This window comes from Sycon ciliatum, chromosome 12 (assembly GCF_964019385.1).
Source record: "Sycon ciliatum chromosome 12, ocSycCili1.1, whole genome shotgun sequence".
Taxonomy (NCBI): Eukaryota; Metazoa; Porifera; class Calcarea; order Leucosolenida; family Sycettidae; genus Sycon; species Sycon ciliatum.
The window spans coordinates 2,804,872-2,829,688 of record NC_088654.1 but is presented as its reverse complement, the minus strand read 5'-3'; the positions used below and the strand labels follow the sequence as shown (position 1 = coordinate 2,829,688).

The window sequence follows — 24,817 nt, the reverse complement described above, 5'->3', positions numbered from 1 at the left end:
CGGTTTTATGATCGCACAACCGTTGCACCACCAACTAGTACCTACTCATGCAGTGACAATGCTGCACTAGGCACGTGCACCGTTCAACTGCGCGACCCCTAAGCAGTCAAATATAAGCAGTCAATATAGCCCTATAGAGTGAAATATGCAGGAATATTTGACTCCTTAGGTATGGCAAAATCTATGTGAGTCAATACTAAGAGAGTGATAATGTTTATTACATGTCAGGTGACCGTTTCCAGGTCTACAGCCAATCAGCGACCAGATAGAGCGGGCAATATTTCTCCATACAAGCCCGCTCAGGCGGTCCAATATTACACGATATTGCCCGGCATTTGACCCCATACACACTGTACACATACACATACAAGTAGGTGCTTATGTAGATGTAATATCAGTTGGATACATGTGCCTCGCAGGTTTTCGTAGTACCATGATCCCGAATTCCACGTGTGAAGGCAGTGTACGTTGATGAGTACATCAAATTAGGGAAGTACGAAGTATGCATGTAATAAATGTGTTATTAGCCTCGTATTACGGGCAATACCGGCTACGATATTGCCCTGATACTCGGCTAATAATGGTGTACTAGCTGTGCTAGTACTTGTTAGCAACAATCCGAACTAGCGCACACACTGCACTGCATTGCTTTGTACTGCATTCAAGACTGACGTCATGCGCTTTGTTTTGCTGCGTAATCACAAATGGCACCAGCCCATTTTTGCGGAAAAGAAAAACAAATCTTGCTTGCCCTGTTGTGCTCTTCCAGACAACGGATCGTGCTTCAGCAGTGTTTCTTTTCCTTTCGTAGCTTTGCTGCCAGCCCGATTGTCACCTCGACACTGTATTTCTTCAGTATGTCTGACCTTACTGTCGACACTGTCAAGGCAATGCCTTGCCAAGCCCTCCGCGGCGAGCCTTCTCAGCGCGGCTTGAATCCGAAAGGAAACTTAGTAAAAGTATTTTACAGGACCGTTTGCTGGCACAACTAGCCCTTGGTAGTGAGGTCTGCTCCGGCCAGGAGAACCAGCAACATGACAGTGCGGACACGGCTCGCGAGCCCAGAAGCCCGACGTGCACCAATGCCTCCTCCGCCAGCTCAGGTGACGCGGGCTCAACGGATCTCTGCGCTCCCGTACGGGACGAGGTGTAGTCGGCTTTGTCGGCCGCCATTTTATTATTATCGGAGAGCATTCACTCTCGGCGCCGCTCCTCACCCAAGGCCAAGGCAATGCGGCAGCTGCCGCCACTACGCCAGGCCAAGCTCCTGTAACCCACCCGATCAGCCACCTGCACCAGCTGTGCCCAAGGCTGTGCAAGAACGTATCTTGCGAGGGGAGTTCGTAGATTTTTCAAGTTTGTTGCCTGAAATTCTTGATCACTTCCGGCCCAACATTCCGGCTGGTGCACAGCCCGAATAACGATAGCCAGCTAAATATCGTTGAGTCGGATGACGCGAAGCAGGTGCGTCGCAAGGTTCATGATAATTACACATGTAACTACCCGGCTCGAGGCATGGACCACATACATGTCTGTTATCACGGCTGCTGCCCTACACCGCACTGCTGAACTGATTGCGTACCAGCAGTTGATCCTGACTGCTAACTGCCAGTTCTTCCCAAGCGCGTGGCTAGAGTACGACCGCCAGCTGCGGATGCTCGTGGCCCAGTAACCAGGCACGAAGAGGTTGGACACCATCGACGTGAACCTATGGCAGATAGCTGTCACAGGCCATGCACACCCAAAATGCGCTCAATGTAAGACGGTCCATCCAGGGGCGGTTTGTGTCCTTTTCGTCCCGAAGCCAGCAGCATTTGCCTCCAGTGGTCGCAACCATACCAGCGACGGCCAAGAAATCTGCCGCAACTTCAATGGAGGTCGCTGTTCTTCGTCGCCGTGCCGCTTCTCCCACACCTGCAGCCAGTGTGGCAAGGACCACCCATGCATCATGTGCAACCAGCGGCAGCGCGGAGCCAATTGGCCACCCCGCCGCTCCTAGCAGAATGGCTACTGAATCGCTTGACTCGGTACGTAGCTTCTTTCCTATACACTCTGCAGACACCACACTGCTAGCTGACCACTTTGCCCGCCTGTTACGTAACCACTCAGATCAATCATGTGTTGCGTATGTTCTCCATGGCCTGCGCCGTGGCTTTACTCTTGGATCTGCCGGCCAACACGACATTTCGGTTTTCTCTAATAATCTACCATTGGCTTTCACTCACTCGGCATTTATATCCGAGCAATTAGCTGCTTCCTGCGCCCGCAGCGAGACCACAGGCCCATTTCCGTCACCTCCATTTCAGTTCATGCGCTCTGGTATTGGTGCCATCCCCAAAAAGAACGGCAAGCCGCGAATGACCCACCATCTGTCTAGTCCGGAAGGCACCGGCGCGAACGACAGCATTCCTGCCGAGCCGCTCTCTCTGCACTACGCGAGCATTGACAACGCGATCAACATCATCATGTCATGCCCACAGCCTGTGTAGTTGTCCAAGCTCGATGTACGCAGTGCATTTCGGCAGATCCCAGTCCGCCGTCAGGACTTCGCTGGGAAGGCTCCTACTACTACGAGCGCTTTCTGCCTTTCGGCCTCCGCTCCAGCCCAGCCGTCTTTGACTCAGTAGCCACAGCAGTCAACTGGATCATGCAGCACGAGTTTGCTATAGATCACCGGCTTCACTACCTCGATGACTTTCTCGATATCTCCACTGGTTTGGCTGCAGCCAACCAGCAACTCACCATCCCCCTCCGGGCGTTCACATATCTCGGCACTCCTCTTTGCTCCATCCCAGCTCGAAGGGCCATCACCATCATTGACCTTCCTTGGTATTGTCCTAGACTGCGAGCGCCACGAAGCTCGGCTACCAGAGGACAAGCTGTCCGAGATCCGTGCGCCACTCATGGCTACTATCAGCGAGCGCAGCATCGGCCAGCGTCAACTCGAGTCCCTCCTGGGGAAGCTCACTTTTGCTGCCCGAGTCATCGTTCCTGGACACACATTCATGCGTGAACTATGATCAGCGTGCCCTGAACTGTATCTGTGTATGCGAGTGCGGTGCATAAAGCCCACCTTGAGAATGGGTTTGCTGGCCCCTTAGTAGATGCGTGGCTTCTGAAGAGGGTGTTGAAGGGCATCCAGCGATGCCATGGTACGGCTGCACTCACCCCTCGCCTTCCTATAACTATGCCAATCCTACGACACCTGACGGATGCACGCCGGAAAAGTAGTATCCTGAATGGCCATGACAAGCTGCTCTGCCAAGCCGCCATGCTGCTTCTTTGGATTTCTTCGGTGCGCTGAATTCACTAATGGCATCACACGGGGCTGTACTAGCTCCCCTGGTGACGGACGCCTGCAACTCTTCCTGCTTTCATCCAAGACGGACCCATTCGGTAAAGGCGTTACTAGTGACATTGGCCCGTCTGTACCGCCGTACTGCCCGGTCCGTGCCATTGTTAGCTACCCATCTGTCACTCGTCGCGAGGGACCGGAGCAACTCTTGTTCGTACTCTCGAACAGACAGCAGCTGACCAGGCAGTCATTCACAGTAACAGTATGGTCTCTTGTCTCTGCGGCCGGTGTACCATCCCAGTCGAACTACTCCGGGCATTCGGTCCACATTGGTGCAGCCACCACTGCTGCTATGGCTAGTGCCCCCGACTCCTTCTTCCGAGTGGCAGGTCAGTGGAAAGAGCGATGCGTGTCTACGCTACATCCAGACTACAACAAGCGCATAGCGCCAGCTATCATCCCGGCTTGCTGCCATGCCATGGATGCCATGATCCCCAACTCGGGTGAGTAATGAGCTAATGAACTCTAGCTGCGCAATGCTTGCCTGTGCTGACATTAATTGACCCTTGCTGTGCGTCAATAGTGCTTAGCTAACGGAGTGCTGGTTTCATGGGTCCACTCTCACAACTGGTGTTATCTAGCTATTTGCTGCGGCTCTGCCTTGCGCTATATTACATCCATTTAGCATTGCAGCTCTACGTTGAGCTAACAGCAGCTCTACTTTGAGCTAACAGCAGCTCTACTTTGAGCTAACAGCAGCTCTACTTTGAGCTAACCGCAGCTCTACTTTGAGCTAACAGCAGCTCTACTTTGAGCTAACAGCAGCTCTACTTTGAGCTAACCGCAGCTCTACTTTGAGCTAACAGCAGCTCTACTTTGAGCTAACAGCAGCTCTACCTTGAGCTAACAGCAGCTCTACTTTGAGCTAACAGCAGCTCTACTTTGAGCTAACAGCAGCTCTACTTTGAGCTAATCGCAGCTCTACTTTGAGCTAACAGCAGCTCTACTTTGAGCTAACCGCAGCTCTACTTTGAGCTAACCGCAGCTCTACTTTGAGCTAACCGCAGCTCTACTTTGAGCTAACCGCAGCTCTACTTTGAGCTAACACCAGCTCTGCTCTGAGCTAACACCAGCTCTACTTTGAGCTTCAAACCAGTTGTTTCGAAACCAGCACTCCTCAATCCAAAGATGCCTCTTTGTTGACTTGTTTGTGTGAGGGATGGGGCTAATGGTGTACTAGCTGTGCTAGTACTTGTTAGCAACAATCCGAACTAGCGCACACACTGCACTGCATTGCTTTGTACTGCATTCAAGACTGACGTCATGCGCTTTGTTTTGCTGCGTAATCACAAATGGCACCAGCCCATTTTTGCGGAAAAGAAAAACAAATCTTGCTTGCCCTGTTGTGCTCTTCCAGACAACGGATCGTGCTTCAGCAGTGTTTCTTTTCCCACCATCCCTCCCTATCCAACTTATTCACACCATCATAATATTATCGTACCCACTAACCGGGTCCACTCTCACAACTGGTGTTATCTAGCTATTTGCTGCGGCTCTGCCTTGCGCTATATTACATCCATTTAGCATTGCAGCTCTACGTTGAGCTAACAGCAGCTCTACTTTGAGCTAACAGCAGCTCTACTTTGAGCTAACAGCAGCTCTACTTTGAGCTAACCGCAGCTCTACTTTGAGCTAACAGCAGCTCTACTTTGAGCTAACAGCAGCTCTACTTTGAGCTAACCGCAGCTCTACTTTGAGCTAACAGCAGCTCTACTTTGAGCTAACAGCAGCTCTACCTTGAGCTAACAGCAGCTCTACTTTGAGCTAACAGCAGCTCTACTTTGAGCTAACAGCAGCTCTACTTTGAGCTAATCGCAGCTCTACTTTGAGCTAACAGCAGCTCTACTTTGAGCTAACCGCAGCTCTACTTTGAGCTAACCGCAGCTCTACTTTGAGCTAACCGCAGCTCTACTTTGAGCTAACCGCAGCTCTACTTTGAGCTAACACCAGCTCTGCTCTGAGCTAACACCAGCTCTACTTTGAGCTTCAAACCAGTTGTTTCGAAACCAGCACTCCTCAATCCAAAGATGCCTCTTTGTTGACTTGTTTGTGTGAGGGATGGGGCTAAGTATATAATATAACCTAACCAGTTGATTATATGGGAAATATAAACCTATATTGGTTTATATTTCCCATATATTCAACTGAGTAGGTTATATTATGCTTATACTGGGCTGATATACAAACTCCCCTCTCCCCCACAAGGGTAGAGATTGGAATTCCAACCCACAACCATGGCTCGACGAGTCTTCCTTTCACCAACCTGTGCGGATCAAGTACAAGACTACTAGAGTACCACTGTCTCTGCTTTACATGCAGTGCAGTACCATCACACACTCTTTGTGACTTCAGTTTAGTACTGAATTGAAGTACTAGTTACATCGGAAGTAACAGCTATGCGCCAAGTAGTTAGTTTGAACCTCACAGTGCAAGTGACCGTTACCGGGCGCAGATCTCACCGCGGGCTCTGTAAAAGAACCGTTTGCTCATTACTACATTACTGTCATTAGAGACATAGACTATGATAGAGTTCGTCTCCTTTCCAAAGTAAGAGTAAAATGAATCAGCACGAGCCTGTTGAATCGACTCCCAAACGTTTCTTTAGTTCTTCTGAGGACGACCACGAATCACGATGCCATTATTCAAGCAGCAGTTTCTAAGAACACTGGCAGTGCCACGGATTATGGCTGCGCATGTTCCGTCCGCTCTGCGAGGGACGCGGAAAGGAGAACATCGATTGGATAACCATCAGTAGTGAAGTTCCGTCGCCCCTGCTGTCTGCATTCTATGTCCATGCAAAAACGCAGGAGGAGCGGCACGCGGGGCTCTTCAGCCGCACATTTCGAGTGCTGCGCTTGATAGACGGAGTGCTGAAACAGGGAAAGAAGGACAGCCTCGCACGTCAGGTGCAGCACAAGGCACATGTTACAAAGGACGACGTTGTATTCTTCATCGTTGATGGGAAAGAGATCCTGAAGTTGGGACCGTCGTGCATGTCAAAAAACCATCAAGGCGGACTGCAGGTCACTAGTGTAATCCTAAAAAAAAGGAGTTTATATACCAGTTTATACACCAGTTTATACACAAGTTGATAAACCAGTTTATATACCAGTTTATATTTTCGTCATCGAAGTACCTGATATGCAAAATACAAGTCTGGAGTGTTGTGGTGGAATGCGCTGCCTCCATCTTGTCGCCTGGCCGAGTCGCCTGCTTTGTTTCGCGCTCACACAAAGTCTCATTTAGGGTTCCCAGTAAAAAGGCAACATTGCCTGTTGGGAAATCCCTAACAAAATAAGAAAAAATAATAATAATAATAATAATAATTGTGTGGGGAGAGATGGGAGTTTGTATACAAGCTCAGTATAACACATACGTATTTTATAACAAAAATAGGATCGAAAACCCAGAATTCAGAATCGATAGCTGCATGTGTAGCATGGCTACTTCATGACACGTAATTTGTATACACATAAATAGTACACCGTAGGAATGCATGGATAGCTGTGCGCATTATTATTATTATTATTATTAATTCAACATCTCCTGGCTCGTCAGAAGACTGCCAATATATATGAGAAGTCGGGTGGTAGCCAACCACGGCGAACTGAATAATAAGGAGAGAAACAAAGAGAGTACTGCAAGGGGAGGCATGACGAAAATGGTGAGATTATTTAGGACGAAGAAGCTGAAGCTTGAACTCCTTAATGTCGGTGCATGCTTTAAGGCTAGTTGGCAGGGAAGACCAGAGAGTGTACGCAGAGAAGATAGGAGATTTCAGAAACAGGGAGGTATTAGCACGGGGTAATGAGAAGGAATGACGTGTTGATCTGGTGGACACAAACCAGTTATACTTAGCAAAGTGTTTTGGAGCCAGGTCTAATAAGATCATGTGTACAGGGATGCAAAGATGTTGCTGGTGTCGCTCTAAGAGGGGAGATACTGAAGCTAAACTGTAGAGACGTTGGGAGGAGAATGTTTGATTTTTGCGAAACAGGATTTTTAAAAGCAGACGCTGGTGTATTTCCAGAGTTTGAACAAGGGCCTGAGACAGACCGCACCACGCTGCGTCACAGTAATCAAATATAGGTAGAACATACGACGTAAAGAACAATTTTCGGCAATGGTCATTTAAATGGTGGCAGTGAGGTTGCAACATGCCAAGGGAGGAGCTAGCTCGCTTGCATACTGACTGGACCTGTGGGGACCAGGACATATGGCTGTCGAATATAACACCAAGGTGTTTGTGTTCATGAACAATTTTAACATTAGCATTGGCTCCTGGAAAGTGCAACGGCTGAGTAGGCGGCGATGGGCTGATGAACATTGCTTCGGTCTTCGCGATGTTGGGCCTCAGCTTCCAAGCTTCCATCCATGCTATGGTGGAGTTAATGCCGGTCTGCATGGAGGTAACGAGGTTGGACGGCGAGCTGTCAGAGCACAACAGTGCAGTATCATCAGCAAAAAGGCTGACGTCTGGAACTAGAGAGGGCAGATCGTTCACATAAGTTAGGAAAAGGAGTGGACCCAGTATGGACCCCTGTGGAACACCAGACACTACAGGTAAAGGATCGGACAAGGAAGCAGAGACACGGACAGTTTGATGACGGGACGACAAATATGATGACAGCCACTGCAGAGCTGTACCACGTACTAGAAAAATGTACTCAAGCTTTGCAAGTAGGCCTCGATGCCAGACTGTATCAAACGCTTTTGACAGATCAAAAAAGACAAGACCTACATGCTTCTTCAGGTTACGATGTCCGTAAATATCCTGGATTAAGCGTGTCAATTGCAAAGTAGTTGAGTCGCCACGACAGAAGCCGGATTGTGCAGAGGAGAGGGCAGGGGTGACATGGTGGTAGAGAGATTCATAGAAGATGCGTTCACAGACCTTGGATATAGTTGGTAGGAGGGAGATGGGCCTGTAATTAACAGCTTGGGAGCGTTGTCCTTTCTTAAATATCGGGACAACAATAGCAGATTTCCACGCAGATGGGAAGACTCCTGCACGATATGACAAGTTGAAGAGCAAGCACAGGGGATACGACAAGGAAGGCACCAGCAATTTAAGGACTTCATTTGGAATACCGTCTTTTCCAGGAGACTTGCAGCTCTTAAGACGTTTCAGTTGTTTGCGGACCACACCAGTTGTTGTAAAGACCTCCAGAAGTGGAGCGCGCAGCTCTGGAGCTGGGTGCAGGGGCGGGATAACCCAGTTCGGATCGTCGGGAAGGCCGGGAGAGACAAACTGTTTGTTCAGAGTGTCCGCAATGGACTTTGCGTCAGACTGACGGTTGCCATCAGGATCAATCAAGCACTGGATTGGGGCGCGAGAGACACTGGGACGCTGGGTGCGAATGAACTGATAGAGAGAAGGACGATTGGGTGATGAGATTGTTGCAGAGAGGGAGCTGATGTAAGAGCGGTAGGTTTTACGGGATAGGTATTTGACAAAGTTGCGTTGAACTCGGTAGGCCTCCATATTGACAGGTGTTGGAAATTTTCGGCTGACACTGAAGAGGTCTCGTTTACGTTTCACCGCAGATACGAGGACAGTCGACACCCAGGGTGGATTGGATGTCACAGACGATGTGCGTGTGTTTGACCGACAAGAATGGGTGGAAAAATCAGCGAGGTGGTGCTGGAAGGTTTGTTCCAGGACGATTGAAAATCGATCGACTGCGTCGTCAACAGTTGGGGAATTGCCTGGGCGTAGAAATGACCAGTCACAATGAGAGAGATCGGAATTAAGAGAGTCCCAGCAGTGAGAGGGGACATGACGATAGCGGTAAGGGAAATGTTTGCGTGGTGCTTGCTGCAGATGTTGGCCAGGCGATGGTGAGAGCTCGAACCGACATGACACGGTCAGATGATCCGAGGATCCAAGAGCGCAAGTCGTGTTAATATCCGTTGCAAGCTGGGGGTTGTTGACGAAGAGAAGGTCTAAGCACGACTGGGTCCCTGCAGGTGTTGTGTGCGTTGGGGTATTCACAAGCTGCTCTAGTCCGAAGCAGGTGAGGTGGCGGTAGAGCGCAGCTCCCGCGGGGGACGTTGAGTCAGTTGGGCACCAGTGCTGGTGCTTACAGTTGAAGTCTCCAGTCAGTATGACGTGGTACGAGGACATGGGGATAGTGACCAGGGCATCGGTGAGCATGTTACAGAAGTGATTTATCTCTGTGCTTTTGGCAGAGGGTGGGCGATAGGCACTACAGACAATAATAGGCTTTGGGGAGCCGGAACAAGGTTTAAGCTCCACCCACACTGTTTCACAGGTAGGGCGACTGAGGTCGTTGCGAAGTTGGATACAACTGAAACGATGATCACGAACGAGAATAGCGACTCCACCATATCCCCTGGAGGCGGTACCAGACTTGTTTTCGTTAGGAGGTCGATCACGCCGAAAGGTGGTGTATCCAGAGATACTAAGAGCGACACTTGGAGCTAACCAGGTTTCACTGAGGCAGATAATGTCAGGTCTGTGGATCTCGGCAATAGCCGACAATTCTGCGGATTTGTTGACAACGGAGCGGCAGTTAATGGAGAACAAGTTTAGCATTTCCTGGCAGCGCGGGTAGTAGGGCCGAGCCAGTGGATTTAGGTGGGAATTGGCCATCATTCGCTAGCTGTTGCGACATCGTTTGTGCTGGTGCCAAAGCTGTCACGTTTGAAGCGCCAGGGTCGGATGGTGTGGGAAAGCATGTCAGGCCAGAATGCCTTATTGGCTACTTTCTCCTCGTCGGCTGCCTCCACAGTCACGCGTGCATATGCAGTCCTGAAGTAGGCTGATGCATAGACGACGCATTGCACTATGTCGACCCCATGATCGGAGCACCATTTAGCAATAGATGATGCGGAGCAGTGAGGTTGCACGTTCCCAATGTAAAAGACCTTACGCTTTGCCCGGGGCGCTGCCGTCAACTCAGCAACATGGCCACCGGCGGGGGGTGTTTCGTTTGTGTAGCGGGACTTCTCCTCGCGCTTGGTGATCAGGGATGTCTGCATATTAGTATTGCCTTCTGTAGCGGATTCTCGGTCACATGACCTGATTTACTTCGGTTTCAATGAAATTCTCATATTATTGGCTTCATGAAATTCTCCGGTCTCGCGGTCACACTTATATGTATTACGACCGCTTTACCGTATCAGCATGCGCCGTTCACTTCCGCACCGTATTATCCTTATTTGCATGCGTACTACAGCTGTGTACAACTAGATTCCAGTGCGCCGCTGGCCTTCCCTTTTGGTATAGTTGTACCGTACACCGTATTCAGCAGGCGAGCAGAAGTCGCCGCTCCTTGCCTTTTGCCTTGCTTCCATTATCTCCCTCTCTCTCTGGTTGTGAGCCGAACAGTAATGTTTCTGTCCTCTCTGTAATCTAAAGTAACATTAATTATGACACCAGATTCAATCGTTCGAAGTTAGTTCTAAATTCACGAATCCAGACTTTTGTATAGAATTACGTAGCGCACTGCTACAATTGGTGACCCCGTCTAGTGTTCGATCACTGGCGATCGCTCAGTGGTCTGCACGCAGCATTGAATTTTAGTATTTTACGAGCACTAGTACAGTATGAATACCTCAAACTCCGGAGCTAGCACACCTATGCGCAGCGTAGGTCGTGGCCAACTGCTGTCCAGAATCACCGGCGCTGGAACTTCCGCAGCAGGCGGTACACCCCGCGACAGTGAGGTGGCCGCGGTCAGCTTGAACGTCAAGCTACCACCTTACTGGGCTGCTGACCCCCAGGTTTGGTTCGCACAGGTTGAATCCCTGTTTTCCACCCGTCGCATCACCAGCCAGGTGACCAAATATCAGTACGTGGTGGGATCACTGACACCAGAGTATGCGGCAGAGGTGCGTGACATCATCCTGGATCCTCCTGCTCAACAGCCGTACGACGCTCTCCGCGAGCGTCTCATTCACCGCACGCAGATGTCAGAACAGCAGCGTTTGCGCCTGCTGATTTCGGACGAAGAGCTGGGCGACAAGAAGCCCACCCAGCTATTACGCAAGCTACAGCAGTTAGTAGGTGAGAACGCCATGCCCGAAAAACTTTTGCGAGAGTTGTTTGTCAGCCGGTTGCCCCGATCGGCCAAGTCAATAGTAGCATCCTGCCCTGCATCACTGCCGCTGCAGGATCTGGCAGAAATGGCCGACAGAATAGTGGAGGCAGCTGGTCCCAGTGCGGCAGTACATGCAGTTCGCAACACTGGCGAGTCAGAGACAATGGCTGCCATTGCAGCTCTCCGGGACCAAGTTGCCGCCCTGACGACTACTGTAACCGAGCTGAAACAGCAGCACGGCCGCCCTCGCTTCCGCGGCCAACCCCGCAGTCGCTCGGTCTCACCGCATAGCAGTGGGTTATGCCATTTTCACCGCAAGTTTGGTGTGCAAGCCCGGCGGTGTGAAGCCCCGTGCTCCTGGTCGTCGGGAAATGCCCCGGCCAGCCAGTAGCGGCTCCTGTGTCTGGCCCACCTACCTCCCGCCGCCTCTATGTCCGTGACGTCACCAGCGGAACCCGTTTCCTAGTGGATACCGGTGCTGACGTCAGCCTGCTGCCAGCCACTTCTGAACACCGCCGCCACGTCGATCCGACTGGTCAGTGTCAGCTCCGTGCTGCTAATGGCTCTGCTATTCCGGCTTTCGGGCAGAGGTGTTTGACCCTTGACCTTGGTCTTAGACGAACATTCCCTTGGATATTTGTCGTTGCTGACGTGAAGGAGCCGATCCTGGGGGCTGATTTCCTCCATCGGTTCAGTCTCCAAGTCGACCTTCATGGACGCACCATCCGTGACAACTCCACTGACCTCCAGGTCAATTGCATTCCTGCCGAAACCACATCGCTCAGCTGCTCCTTGGTTTCCGCCCCGGTGGCCACAGCACCAGCATTCACCGGCCTGCTTGCCGAGTTCCCAAGCCTCACCAAACCATGCTGTTATGACCTGCCGGTCAAGCACTCGGTGGAGCACCATATTGTGACTACCGGCCCGGCACTGCATGCCCGCACTCGTCGGCTGGCTCCAGACCGCCTGGCAACGGCCAGAGCTGAGTTCCAGCATATGCTGTCCCTGGGCATCATTCGGCCATCCTCCTCGCCCTGGTCCAGCCCTCTCCACATGGTTCCTAAACCCAATGGAGACTGGAGGCCATGTGGAGACTACCGACTCCTGAATAAAGTCACCGAACCGGATCGGTATCCGATTCCTCATATTCAGGATTTCACCAGCAGTCTCCATGGTGCTACAGTGTTTTCGAAACTGGATCTGGTCAGAGCGTATCACCAGATACCAGTAACCCCGGCCGACATTCCCAAGACTGCCATCACGACTCCGTTCGGGTTATTTGAGTTCATCAGGATGCCCTTCGGCCTCCGGAACGCGGCACAGTCATTCCAGCGGTTTATCGATTCAGTATTGCATGGCCTGGATTTCTGCTACGTCTACCTCGATGACCTCCTAATCGCCAGCTCCGACCACGCTACGCACCTGCAACATCTGCGCCTGGTGTTTGAGCGACTGCAGCAGCATGGTTTGGTGATCAACCCCGCTAAGTGCGTTTTCGGCCAGCCGTCCCTGACGTTTCTGGGCCATCTGGTTAACGCCCAGGGCATCAGCCCGCTACCGGCAAGAGTCGACGGCGTGGCTCAGTACTCCCTTCCAACATCTCGCCGCCAGCTTCGCGAGTTTCTGGGCATGGTCAACTTTTACCGGCGCTTTATTCCCCAGGCATCCGACATCCTCCAACCACTGACGGATCTGCTTGGTGGACCTCAGCGTCCGAAGAACTGTCCCCTGAAACTTGGCACTGCCGCTGTCACGGCATTCCATGCTGCCAAGGACGCGCTTGCTGCAGCAACGCTGCTCATCCACCCCATCCCGGATGCACCCCTCCAGCTCGTTGTGGATGCATCAGATGTCGGAGTTGGCGGGGCCCTTCAACAGCTTGTTGATGGGGCATGGCAGCCGCTCGCTTTCTTTTCCAAACGAATGCAACCAGCTCAGAGTCGCTACAGCACGTTCGGTCGAGAATTGCTAGCTGCGTACCTGGCAGTAAAGCATTTCCGGCATCACCTGGAAGGCCGCTGCTTCCACATTCTCACGGACCATCGCCCATTAGTGTTCGCCATGCAAGCTGCTGGTACTAGCCACTCACCTCGTGAGCTCCGGCACCTGTCCTACGTGGCTGAATTCACGACGGATCTCCGCTTCCTGCGTGGGGCTGACAATGTTGTTGCTGACGCTCTGTCTCGCGCCACTGTTGATGCAGTAACCGCGCCGCCGGCCGCTGTCGACTTTCAAGCTCTGGCAGCCGCCCAGCAGTCTGATCCCGAGCTACTCTCCGCTCAGCAAGACACGCAGTCGTCTCTGAAGCTTCAGCCAATCCCGTACGGTTCCGCTACCCAGCCTGTGGTGTGCGACATGTCGACCGGCACTGCCCGCCCGTTTGTACCGTTGTCCTTTCGCAAGACCGTCTTCAACAGCCTGCACTCCCTTGCACATCCGGGTATTCGTGCCACTCAGCGTATGGTTTCGGCACGCTACGTCTGGCCCGGCATGCAAAAGGACGTCCGGGAATGGACCCGCTGCTGCCCCTCCTGTCAGCTGAGCAAAGTGACCCGCCACACCCAGGCTCCGCTTGGCCAGTTTCTGCCACCCGATGAGCGCTTTGACCACATCCACATTGATTTGGTCGGCCCTTTGCCTCCCTCCGGTGGTTGCACCTATCTGCTGACCTGCGTGGATCGCTTTACCCGCTGGCCAGAGGCCATTCCGATCAAGGACGCCGCCGCGGAAACAGTTGCCACCGCTTTCATCGCTGGGTGGATTGCCCGCTTCGGCGTCCCATCTGTCGTCACCACAGATCGTGGCGCCCAGTTTGAGTCCGCGCTTTTCCGCCACTTGTTGGCCCTGCTCGGCACCTGCCGGACTCGGACAACTTCCTACCGTCCACAATGCAATGGCCTCGTCGAGCGTTTCCACCGCCACCTAAAGGCTGCTCTGAAGTGCCACCCTCATCCTGGTGCCTGGAATGCAATGATGCCCCTGGTGTTGCTGGGCATTCGCGCTAGCCTGCGCGAGGAGTTCCAGTGCAGTTCCGCGGAGCTGGTCTATGGCACCACTCTCCGCTTGCCATCTGAGTTCTTCCAGCCACCGCCATCTATGCCGTCGGTGCCCGTTTACGTTCAGTTCCTCCGGGATGTATTGCAAAACATCCGGCCCTCAGCCGTTGGCCCTCGCCAGTCCAACCGCCCAGTATACGTGCCGAAGGATCTGTCAACGTGCGACTTTGTGTACATCCGTACCGACAGTGTCCGCAAGCCGCTCCAACCACCGTACACTGGTCCGTTCCGTGTCCTCAAGCGTGCTGACAAGCATTTCACGGTCGACGTCAAGGGCAAGTCCGACCAGGTAAGCATTGACCGCTTGAAGCCCGCATATGCTCTGCCTGTTACAGCTGCTGCTGCTTCTGCTCTTTCTCTGATTGTCCCGCCGGTTGCTGCTGCTGCCCCACCCCCTGCACGTGCTGTTCGCTTTGCTACCTGATCGGCTGGGCTCCTCCGTTCTTTGTCGCCGTGGGCTTTATGTCGGACCTTTTTCTGGTTGCCGTGCGGTTTTCATTTTTTTTCTTCCTTTATACGCTTCTTCTTCTTCTACGTTGCGGTTGCCGTTTCTCTCCTTTCCAAAGTTATCGTTTCCTGCCTCCGGCTTGTACACTGGCAGGGGAGTAATGTAGCGGATTCTCGGTCACATGACCTGATTTACTTCGGTTTCAATGAAATTCTCATATTATTGGCTTCATGAAATTCTCCGGTCTCGCGGTCACACTTATATGTATTACGACCGCTTTACCGTATCAGCATGCGCCGTTCACTTCCGCACCGTATTATCCTTATTTGCATGCGTACTACAGCTGTGTACAACTAGATTCCAGTGCGCCGCTGGCCTTCCCTTTTGGTATAGTTGTACCGTACACCGTATTCAGCAGGCGAGCAGAAGTCGCCGCTCCTTGCCTTTTGCCTTGCTTCCATTATCTCCCTCTCTCTCTGGTTGTGAGCCGAACAGTAATGTTTCTGTCCTCTCTGTAATCTAAAGTAACATTAATTATGACACCAGATTCAATCGTTCGAAGTTAGTTCTAAATTCACGAATCCAGACTTTTGTATAGAATTACGTAGCGCACTGCTACACTTCTACGGGTGTGCTTGAACGCTGAGCCCTGCGCAAACGCCTTGCTTGGACGTCCTGCCATTCGGGTTGAAGGGTGTGCGTACGGTGTGAGACGGAGTCGACAGTGCTAGGTTGCTGTACAGTGTGTGCACTGGGCTGGCTGGCACTGCCAGCATGTGCGTGTGTACCGTACAGGGTGTGTACCGGCGGGCTTGAGCTGGAGGGTCCAGCGGGTGCACGTGCAGGTTGTTGGGATGTTCCTGCTAGTACGTCGCTGTACTGTGCTGTGCTGCCAGAGGTCGTGTGGCTCCCGTGTACGCGTTGCATGGCATGCTGTGTGTGTACTGCGGTGTGTACGCTATTGTCTCTTAGGTCAGCAATTTCCCGCCTGAGTTGTTGAATCTCAAGTTTCAAGGACGAAATTTCATCGTCTCTACCCCCCCTTGTCGCCATCATCTCCTTGTTTAAATCCATTATTGTGGTGGACAATGAGGCTAAGGCAGTCGTTATATCTCCTATACCAGTCATACCTTCCAGGATGGGGTGGGACCCAATCCCCTCCTTCCGGAGTGCTCCTACCAGGTCTGGCCGCGAGAGAGAATCAGATTTCGAGATGCCGTTCCGGGTGGCCAGATTTTGGAGGCAGTCAAACGTCAGAAGGGCCAGGTCGACATGCTCATTGGTGGCCATAGTCCACAGTACAAGTCACAGACTCTATGGGTTACAGCAAGAGTACATGTACTCTTGGTTACAGTTGCAGACTCACAAACAAGCTGAGAGGAGCTTATTCGCACTGCCTGGTCTTCTTCTTCTCCTTGTGAGACAATGAACGAATGATAACTACTTACGTAACTACAAGTATGTGCTTTGAGTGCTGAGAGTATACGGTTACAATGGTGGCAGCGGAAAAATAGTCGTCGGTTTTGTCCTCGGCTGGAAAGACGCCTCCGCAGGAGAGACAAGTTGCAGAGTCGACAAGTTCCAGAGAGTCTGAGACCAGTTCCAGCTACTCGGGAGACCAGCCCACAGACTAAGTTCTAATTTACAAGTATTGATCATTCTATCCTTTGTCTCGTTTTCTATTCTTTACTTCTTGACTGATCGTTCGCTGTGCATGAGTAACAGTTTTGTTTGGTGTAGAAAGGGCTACATTTTCACGAAAATATTTTGCGCACGTGAGTGTGCGTGCATACTTAGCAAGTACACTGTTGACGTCATGTCCTGAGCACGTGTACGTCCGTGTGACGTAACCAGAATGTTTTGTGTAGGTCAATTTTTTGTAACATTTTTCAAAAGTTTTTTTGAACTACAAAATTAAAGGGGAAGTTGAGGCAAAAATCAAAATTTCACCAGTTGTAGTCTTCGGGGTGCTGAGTCGAATGGTCTTGGTCCGAGAAAGCTGAGACGCTCCCTTCCTACTTGAATCCCAATCGAACTCGTGCACTTCCACCGAAACTGGGTGACTGCGCCCTACTAGATGGGGATTTGTATGCAAAATGTCACTAAAAGCGCCAGTTCGTTCTTATAAAAGCACGGATGACCGTGATTGGCCCATATGTTGTAGTCTTTTGGACGCTGAGTCGACTGGTTTTGGTCCGAAAAGGCTGCGATGCAGCGTTCCTCCTTTATTCCCAATCGAACATGGTTGAACAAGCGGTCACGTGCTCCTGGGTGCCCAAATCACCTGGTCACCACACCAGCAGGTGACAACTTTCCACCAAGGTTCAACTTAAGTGACAGGACTGCACCCAAAAAAAGGTCAAAACAGGCTGTAAGTTGTACCCTGCAGGCACAGTGACCAGGTGACTGGTGTACCCAGGAGTTAACTTCCCCTTTAATGTAGAAGAGAAAAGGAAATATGGATACGAGTTAAAGGAGAAGTTAAGGCAAAAATTTAAATTTCACCAGTTGTAGTCTTCGGGGTGCTGAGTCGAATGGTCGTGGTCCGAGGAAGCTGAGACGCTCCCTTCCTACTTGAATCCCAATCAAACTCGCGCACTTCCACCGAAACTGGGTGACTGCGCCCTACTAGATGGGGGTTTGTATGCAAAATGTCCCTAAAAGCGCCATTTCGTTCTTATAAAAGCACGGATGACCGCGATTGGCCCATATGTTGTAGTCTTTTGGACGCTGAGTCGACTGGTTTTGGTCCGAAAAGGCTGCGATGCAGCGTTCGCCCCTAATTCCCAATCGAACATGGTTGAACAAGCGGTCACGTGCTCCTGGGTACACCAGTCACCTGGTCACTGTGCCTGCAGGGTACAACTTACAGCCTGTTTTGACCTTTTTTTGGGTGCAGTCCTGTCACTTAAGTTGAACCTTGGTGGAAAGTAGTCTTTTGGACGCTGAGTCGACTGGTTTTGGTCCGAAAAGGCTGCGATGCAGCGTTCCTCCTTTATTCCCAATCGAACATGGTTGAAGAAGCGGTCACGTGCTCCTGGGTGCCCAAATCACCTGGTCACCACGCCAGCAGGCGACAACTTTCACACCAATGTTCAACTCAAGTGACAGGACTGCACCCAAAAAAGGTCAAACAGGCTAGTAAGTTGTACCCTGCAGGCACGGTGACCAGGTGACTGGCGTACGCAGGAGCACGTGACCGCTTGTTCAACCATGTTCGATTGGGAATAAAGGAGGAACGCTGCATCGCAGCCTTTTCGGACCAAAACCAGTCGACTCAGCGTCCATAAGACTACAACCTATGGGCCAATCGCGGTCACCCGTGCTTTTATAAGAACGAAATGGCGCTTTTAGTGACATTTTGCATACAAATCCCCATCTAGTAGGGCGCAGTCACCCAGTTTCGGTGGAAGTGCGCGAGTTCGATTGGGATTCAAGTAGGAAGGGAGCGTCTCAGCTTCCTCGGACCACGACCATTCGACTCAGCACCCCGAAGACTACAACTGGTGAAATTTTATTTTTTGCCTTAACTTCCCCTTTAAGAGTAACTCTCCATCACTGTAACATGATACTATATACAGTCAGAAAGTGCAATAACTAGGCACAAAACTGACAGAGTACTGAGACAGTGATGGAGAGTTACTCTTAACTCGTATCCATATTTCCTTTTCTCTTCTACATTTATTTATGGCTCAACATCTGAGTTTCCCCTTTAATGTTTGTAGCTTGTGCCATTATTTTGATAGTTGAGATATCGAGATGGGCAAGTCCAAAGGCAGAAAGACGACCAGGTCCCCTCGACCTCCTCCGTTCAAGATACCGTCTGACGAACATGCCAGTGCCTCAGAGTTGCACTCCAGTTTAATGACACCGGAGTGCGTGATCAACTAGCTCAAGCGCTCGAGAAACTTGATCGCAGGTTGACAGACCTCGAAAAGAGACTCAGCTGTTTGGAAATTGTTGCTCCACGAACAGGAGCAAGTTTCGAATTTGATCAGCCTCATAGTAGTAGCAGTGGTCGTGAACATTCGTATGGTCGTGGTGGTCAGGTGGAACCACCGATTTGTTGTGGTTGTGGACAACCTGGCCATTTTGCTCTAGATTGCCCGCACAACCCTTGGCGCTCGGGAAACTGAGTACGACTGGTGGTGTGGGACAACTCCCAGTCGTTCACGAGGAGCCATCAGATGGAGTACGTATCGAGGCTGTATCGTCTGTAGTCCCTACGCTAGATCTCCATGTTCAAGGCAAGTGTGTAACGGTGTTAATTGACTCTGCTTCCTGTGTTTCTATGTTGCATGAGCAAACATTTTTGTCCACGTATGGTGATGTGCCCTTGCAAGCTGCTCCCCGTTTGTGTGCGGCTAATGGTGAGGGACTCCAGGTTCTGGGTACTGTGGATATTGTATACTGCATTGGAGAGCGTTCATTCTTGCATACATTTGTAGTGTCTCCTGATATCCTACTTCTCAATCATGGTATTGGACCATCTCACTATAGCTAACTGCTGTAGTTGAGTAAAGCCTCCGTACTAAGAAATAGGAATGTTGTGTATCGCACACCTTTCTCCCATCAACCCCTACAGCACATCTGCGCTCTCCAGAGGGCCTCTCCATTGTTTGCAAAAGTGGCTGTAGTTTCAAGTAGTTCTGAGCGCAGGTTTTGAGTTGTACTGGGAAGTAGCATATAAACCAACCAAACCGATTTCGCTCGAAATTTGCAGGTATGTTCCCTTTGGGGTGTAAATCGATTGTGGAAAGTCCTTGAAAAAGTTTCTGAAGGGAACCTTGAAACTTGCATACCCCTCAAAAAAATGTTTTTGGACAATGCAACACAATTATTGTGGAAAGGTTACAACAATAAGAGACAAGATCAAAAGGAAAGCTTTACAATAATAATAATAATAATAATAATAAAACGTACGAAGTAGTGGTTGCGACTTCGGCGATGATTTGTAAGAAAGGGTTTGCTCCCCACACCGGAGCTCGCGCTATTTCGCCGACTTTACTTGACACTTGACTGACTCACGACTGCCATCCAGAGCACACGAGAAGTCCATCGAACCTTCGACTCGGCAAACCTGCAAGAAAGCACCGCTCCCTGCTCAATACACAGTGTTTCGGGGAATTAACCCCTCATCAGTTGAGCTTGAGTAGGCTGAGGAAGATTGTGCCTGAAGAGCTCTCCAGGCACAAACATCACCAGGGATACAAACTTACAGAGACGCTCCATTTCCAGCGCGACAAACACCTCGTGAACACCAGCTAGCAGCGTGAGTCAGTGTCGCTCCTGGATGGTGAGACCAGACGTTGAGGACCCTCGGTCATTCGCAACGCTGTCACCTCCAAACCAACTAGTCGCAAGCCCGCGCTGGGCACAACAGTACGAAGTAGTGGTTGCGACTTCGGCGATGATTTGTAAGAACCCTTTCTTACAAATCATCGTCTCTGTAAGTTTGGATCCCTGGTGATGTTTGTGCCTGGAGAGCACTATATAAGTGGTGCTCTTCAGGCACAATCTTCCTCAGCCTACTCAAGCTCAACTGATGAGGGGTGAATTCCCCGAAACACTGTGTATTGAGCAGGGAGATGTGCTTTCTTGCAGGTTTGCCGAGTCGAAGGTTCGATGGACTTCTCGTGTGCTCTGGATGGCAGTCGTGAGTCAGTCAAGTGTCAAGTAAAGTCGGCGGAATAGCGCGAGCTCCGGTGTGGGGAGCAAACCCTTTCTTAATAATAAAACGTAGCCTGTAAATTGTAAAAAGTCACTGAGTACAGTATCCATGTCCAGTATTTATAATAAAAATAATCTGCTGCAATTTATAGATTCTCACATGCGAGCAACCTGGGCCTCAGCAACAACCAGCTCAGCAGACTCCGGATGCCGAACCGATCGCTCACGGAAAAGACCCCGTGAACCCTGCAAACACATGATGTATGACCGCAACAGGGCAAATGAGAGACGGCCTCTGATAAAAGATATTACGTGGGAGTACTGCTCCTTCCTCCTTTCCGCTCTCAATAACGCGATTCGGCGATAGAGTGATGTCGCCGCTCTTCCCATGTCACCATTTGCCGACAACACAACAGGCATGAACGTCGCATGCTCCACCTCTCTCACTCTCTCTTCATAACATCGTCGCTTTTCTTTTTCATGGCGTGTGGTGCAGATCGATTTGAGCGTGCATGAGGATTGAAACCCCGTATACCAAGTAAAGTACGCTCAAAACGACTGCCCCACAAACCACTGACCGCTACATCAAGCCGCGCATGTTCCTCCACAATAGCAGACCTGTATCTCATTCTCTCTCCAGTGAGTGGCTGCAGCAGTGGCTCAATGGAGACATCGTGACAGGTCTCTTGAAGGAGAGAGGCTGTCACATCCCGGAGCTCATTATGGCAGATAATGGTAAACCCACCAAGGGGACATGACAAAAAATGGTCAATACCATTGTCCCGTCCACAAAAGCAATGAGTTGGTAACCTCGGCGGCATCCCACCATAACGGAGGCACAAGCCGTCCATGAACTCAGCTTTGCTCAGTGAAAAGCCATACCCCTCAAAAATGGCCGAATAATCTCACTATTTATGGGTCTACAAACGAGTCACGCCACAGCAAGTACAAACAAGCGATGAACAAAACTCTATCAAGCCAACATTGTCTCACCTTATAATCGAGTGTGACTTACAATCGAGTGTGACTTACAATCGATTGTGACTTACAATGGAGTGTGACTTACAATCGAGTGCGACTTACAATCGAGTGTGACTTACGATCGAGTGTGACTTACGATCGAGTGTGACTTACAATCGAGTGTGACTTACAATCGATCGTAAGTCAGTGTGACTTACAATCGAGTGTGACTTACGATCAGAGAAATATGGTATGCACCACAGACACATGTTTTCACTCCATCTTGGTGTTTTCTTGTCCAGACACCTGTAATCCAAGGTGTACGGGGGGACTGATGTGTGGTAACGGAACCACATGCCAATGTAAGACAGCGTATTTTACTATTCTACTTGTTAAACATCATGTGTGTGAATATTTTATGTGTGTGTGTGTGTGTACTACTCTCCCCTGTCTCGGGGGCGGCATGGCCAAGCATTTAGCAGCTTAACACCAGGCCAGGTGTGTGTCTCTGTGTGTGTGTGTGTGTGGGTGGGTGGGTGGGTGGGTGGGTGGGTGTCGACGCGTTTTCAGTGACTTCTCGATCGGCTGTATCTTGGCTCGTTCAAGGAGAGTGGTGTTGGAGATGTGCTCCTGCCATTGTGTTTCTCTGGGAATATCCAGCAGGAAGCGAACGCAGTGGTGATGAAAGGCTGCAAGCCGACGAACATCCACGGCCTTAGTTGCCCAGGTCTCACAACCATACAGCAGCGTCGACAAGACAACGGCCGAATATACGTGCACCTTCGTCTTGATGGAGAGATCGCGATTGGAAAAGACAGATGAGCGCAATGTGCCAAATGCTCGGGAAGCTTTCGCCAAGCAAGCCGAGATCTCAGCAGTCATCTGGCCCAAAAGTGGTGTAAATGCGTCGACACTGCTGGTTAGGCCATGTTGCTCGAATGGATGACTCCCGTATGCCAAAGTGTATCCTCTTCGGCGAACTGGACAAGACCCGGCCATGTCATGTGCCCCGGAAGCGGGGATGGAACAATGTTGTGTCCGACATGAAGGAGCGCCAGATAGTGGACTGGTACGACCTCGCCGAGGATAGCAGAGAGTGGAGATCAGCATGCAGCACCATTCCTCCGACCGAGCCTGTCACCTTACACTTCGTTTGCACTTGTGGAAAGCGCTATCGCCGTTGCCAGGACTTGACTCGCCAGGCTCGTGACTTGAACACTGTTGGTCCCTTCGGGATCTGCAATCATCTCCGAATGGGCATAATGTATTGTGTGTGTGTGCGTGTGTGTGTGTGTGTGTGTGTGTGAATGTGTGTGCATGCGTGCATGTGTGTGTGTGTGTGTTTGTTTTCCCAAATATAAGTCCTTGCGTGGCAGGGTGACCGGAATTAGCAATCCACCAGCGCGCATGTACCTGCAATGGGGTTTTCCCTTGGCCAACATAATAATTATATGATGCCTTCTGTTACCCTGCAAGTCGGTATGAGGCTGTTTCGGAGCATATGCATTACATTGAAACCTGTCTAAGGTGCCGGCTCAAGGGACCTTGCAAATGTGGTCCCCGTGTACAGGGGAGGGGGTCTTCTTTTCAAGGGTCATTGGACTGGAAATAACCTCCATTGGTCCTGGTTGTAGTGGTCTCCTGGGACAGGTGGTCGCCTTATCAAAGTGGTCGCCTTGACAGGTTTTGCTATACTTCCAGCTCTTGCTGTTATTGCTCTTTGCTCCTTCCTGTGCTGGCAATCAGAGCTGTTTGACAACCTTGGGGTGTTTCTGGTCGCCACTTCTTACCCTATCAATACTCTGAATCCATCGTTCTAGTGAAAGCAATCCCCAAAGGGAGAACTGTAAGCATCTTGGCTTGATGAGGCAGTGAGCCAAGTGCGCCCACATCTGCTCATAAATACAAGCTTACTGTGTGCTCGTATACTGTCAGTCTGTATCATGGCTGGGCAATTGTTGGCCGCCGTAGCTTTGCATCGGCCATACCAAACGCGTGCTGTAAGACTAGTAATGAGCATTTAATTCTAACGATTTAACGATTTGTCCTATCCTGTATCTACCTATCCTTTCACCCATTCCCGCCCCTATCTGTCGCCTACTACAGATGTTATGGTGCATACTCCCAACCGGACCAGCCTCCTCATGCAGCATAACGTAGTGCATTGGGAAGCGGAGGTGGAGTACTACGACCAGGTGGCAGGCGAGTGGTTTGAAACGCAAAACTTTACGGTCCGCCTCCACCACGATCCAATCCGCATTCTGATGAAGGTCGGACACAAGGGCACGTATTTCCGATCGCGCATCGATATATACGTCCCGAAGATCTACACAATTTCACTCACCTCCACCGGCACCCCACCAAGAGGTGAGACCCCGTCAGGCTGTACCCTAAAACTTGAGCTTGCCACTCCCATCAAGAGTACATAACCCCCAAGAGTGTGCAACTGCCTGCGCAACCTCTATAGGGTGCTGCGATGACAGAACTTCACTTCACTTGGCACGGTCCAAAACGTTACGCTGGCAAGCAGTGCAAAGTGACCACAAGCGAGTTGAACGCAAAGCAGGGTTGCGTACGACCCTGCATCTATCATGCACAGGGTACAAATGTGTGCGGGTTTCATCAGGTGATGTGAAGTTCTGCCGCCCGGACCCCATGGCTGGAGTTGCACATTATTGGGTGTTATGTACTCTTGCTCGAATTTAGAACTTTATCATCTCGCTAACAGCCTCTTTACTGTGAACACAGACTTTTAGGCATTCACCAGATTTTTCGACCAGGCTCAGCATCAGAGTGGAAAGGGTTTGTGAAATGGATAACTTCTAAGCGTGTAAGTGGCTGTGCTTGAGTTAACGGACAAGTCAAAAATCTGTAGCAATCCCTGTGATAATATACCTTTGTGTGGCGTCCAGTTTTTCCGGATGCTGAAAACTCAGGCTAACTTAGGGTGCGTTCTTATATTCTCTAGCTTCTAGAAGAAGAAGAAGAAAAGAGAAGTCGAAGAAACTGGATTACTCAAGAACGGGTCTCGAAGAATTCGGGGATATTTTGCACATGTCAAGCAAAATGAAGCGTCAAAGGGCCGCGATCTTGAGTGACGACATTTTGTTTGTATGTGTGCGTATGCGGAAAGGGAAATGCGTACACTCATGATGAACACGTGGCTTTTAGTGGTAGTCCGCATGCGCTGATCCCAAACCGCGGGAATCTCCAAGTTTCAACCAGCTTGGAGAGCTTTGGAGAGCCTCCTAAAAGTCGGAGA

At 50.7% G+C, this 24,817-nt stretch overlaps 1 protein-coding gene across 1 annotated transcript in view; it reads left to right on the top strand.

The window, feature by feature from the left end:
• The window catches only part of LOC135828717 (uncharacterized), a 40,519-nt gene extending 16,208 nt beyond the window's left edge, over window positions 1-24,311 (top strand). The window contains exons 4-6 of the mRNA XM_065341141.1: window positions 21,858-21,917; window positions 23,662-23,922; window positions 24,262-24,311. Of these exons, the coding sequence (XP_065197213.1) occupies window positions 21,858-21,917; window positions 23,662-23,922; window positions 24,262-24,311 (371 nt within the window). The remainder of the gene's footprint in view (window positions 1-21,857; window positions 21,918-23,661; window positions 23,923-24,261) is intronic.
• The last annotated feature ends 506 nt before the right edge of the window (window positions 24,312-24,817 follow it).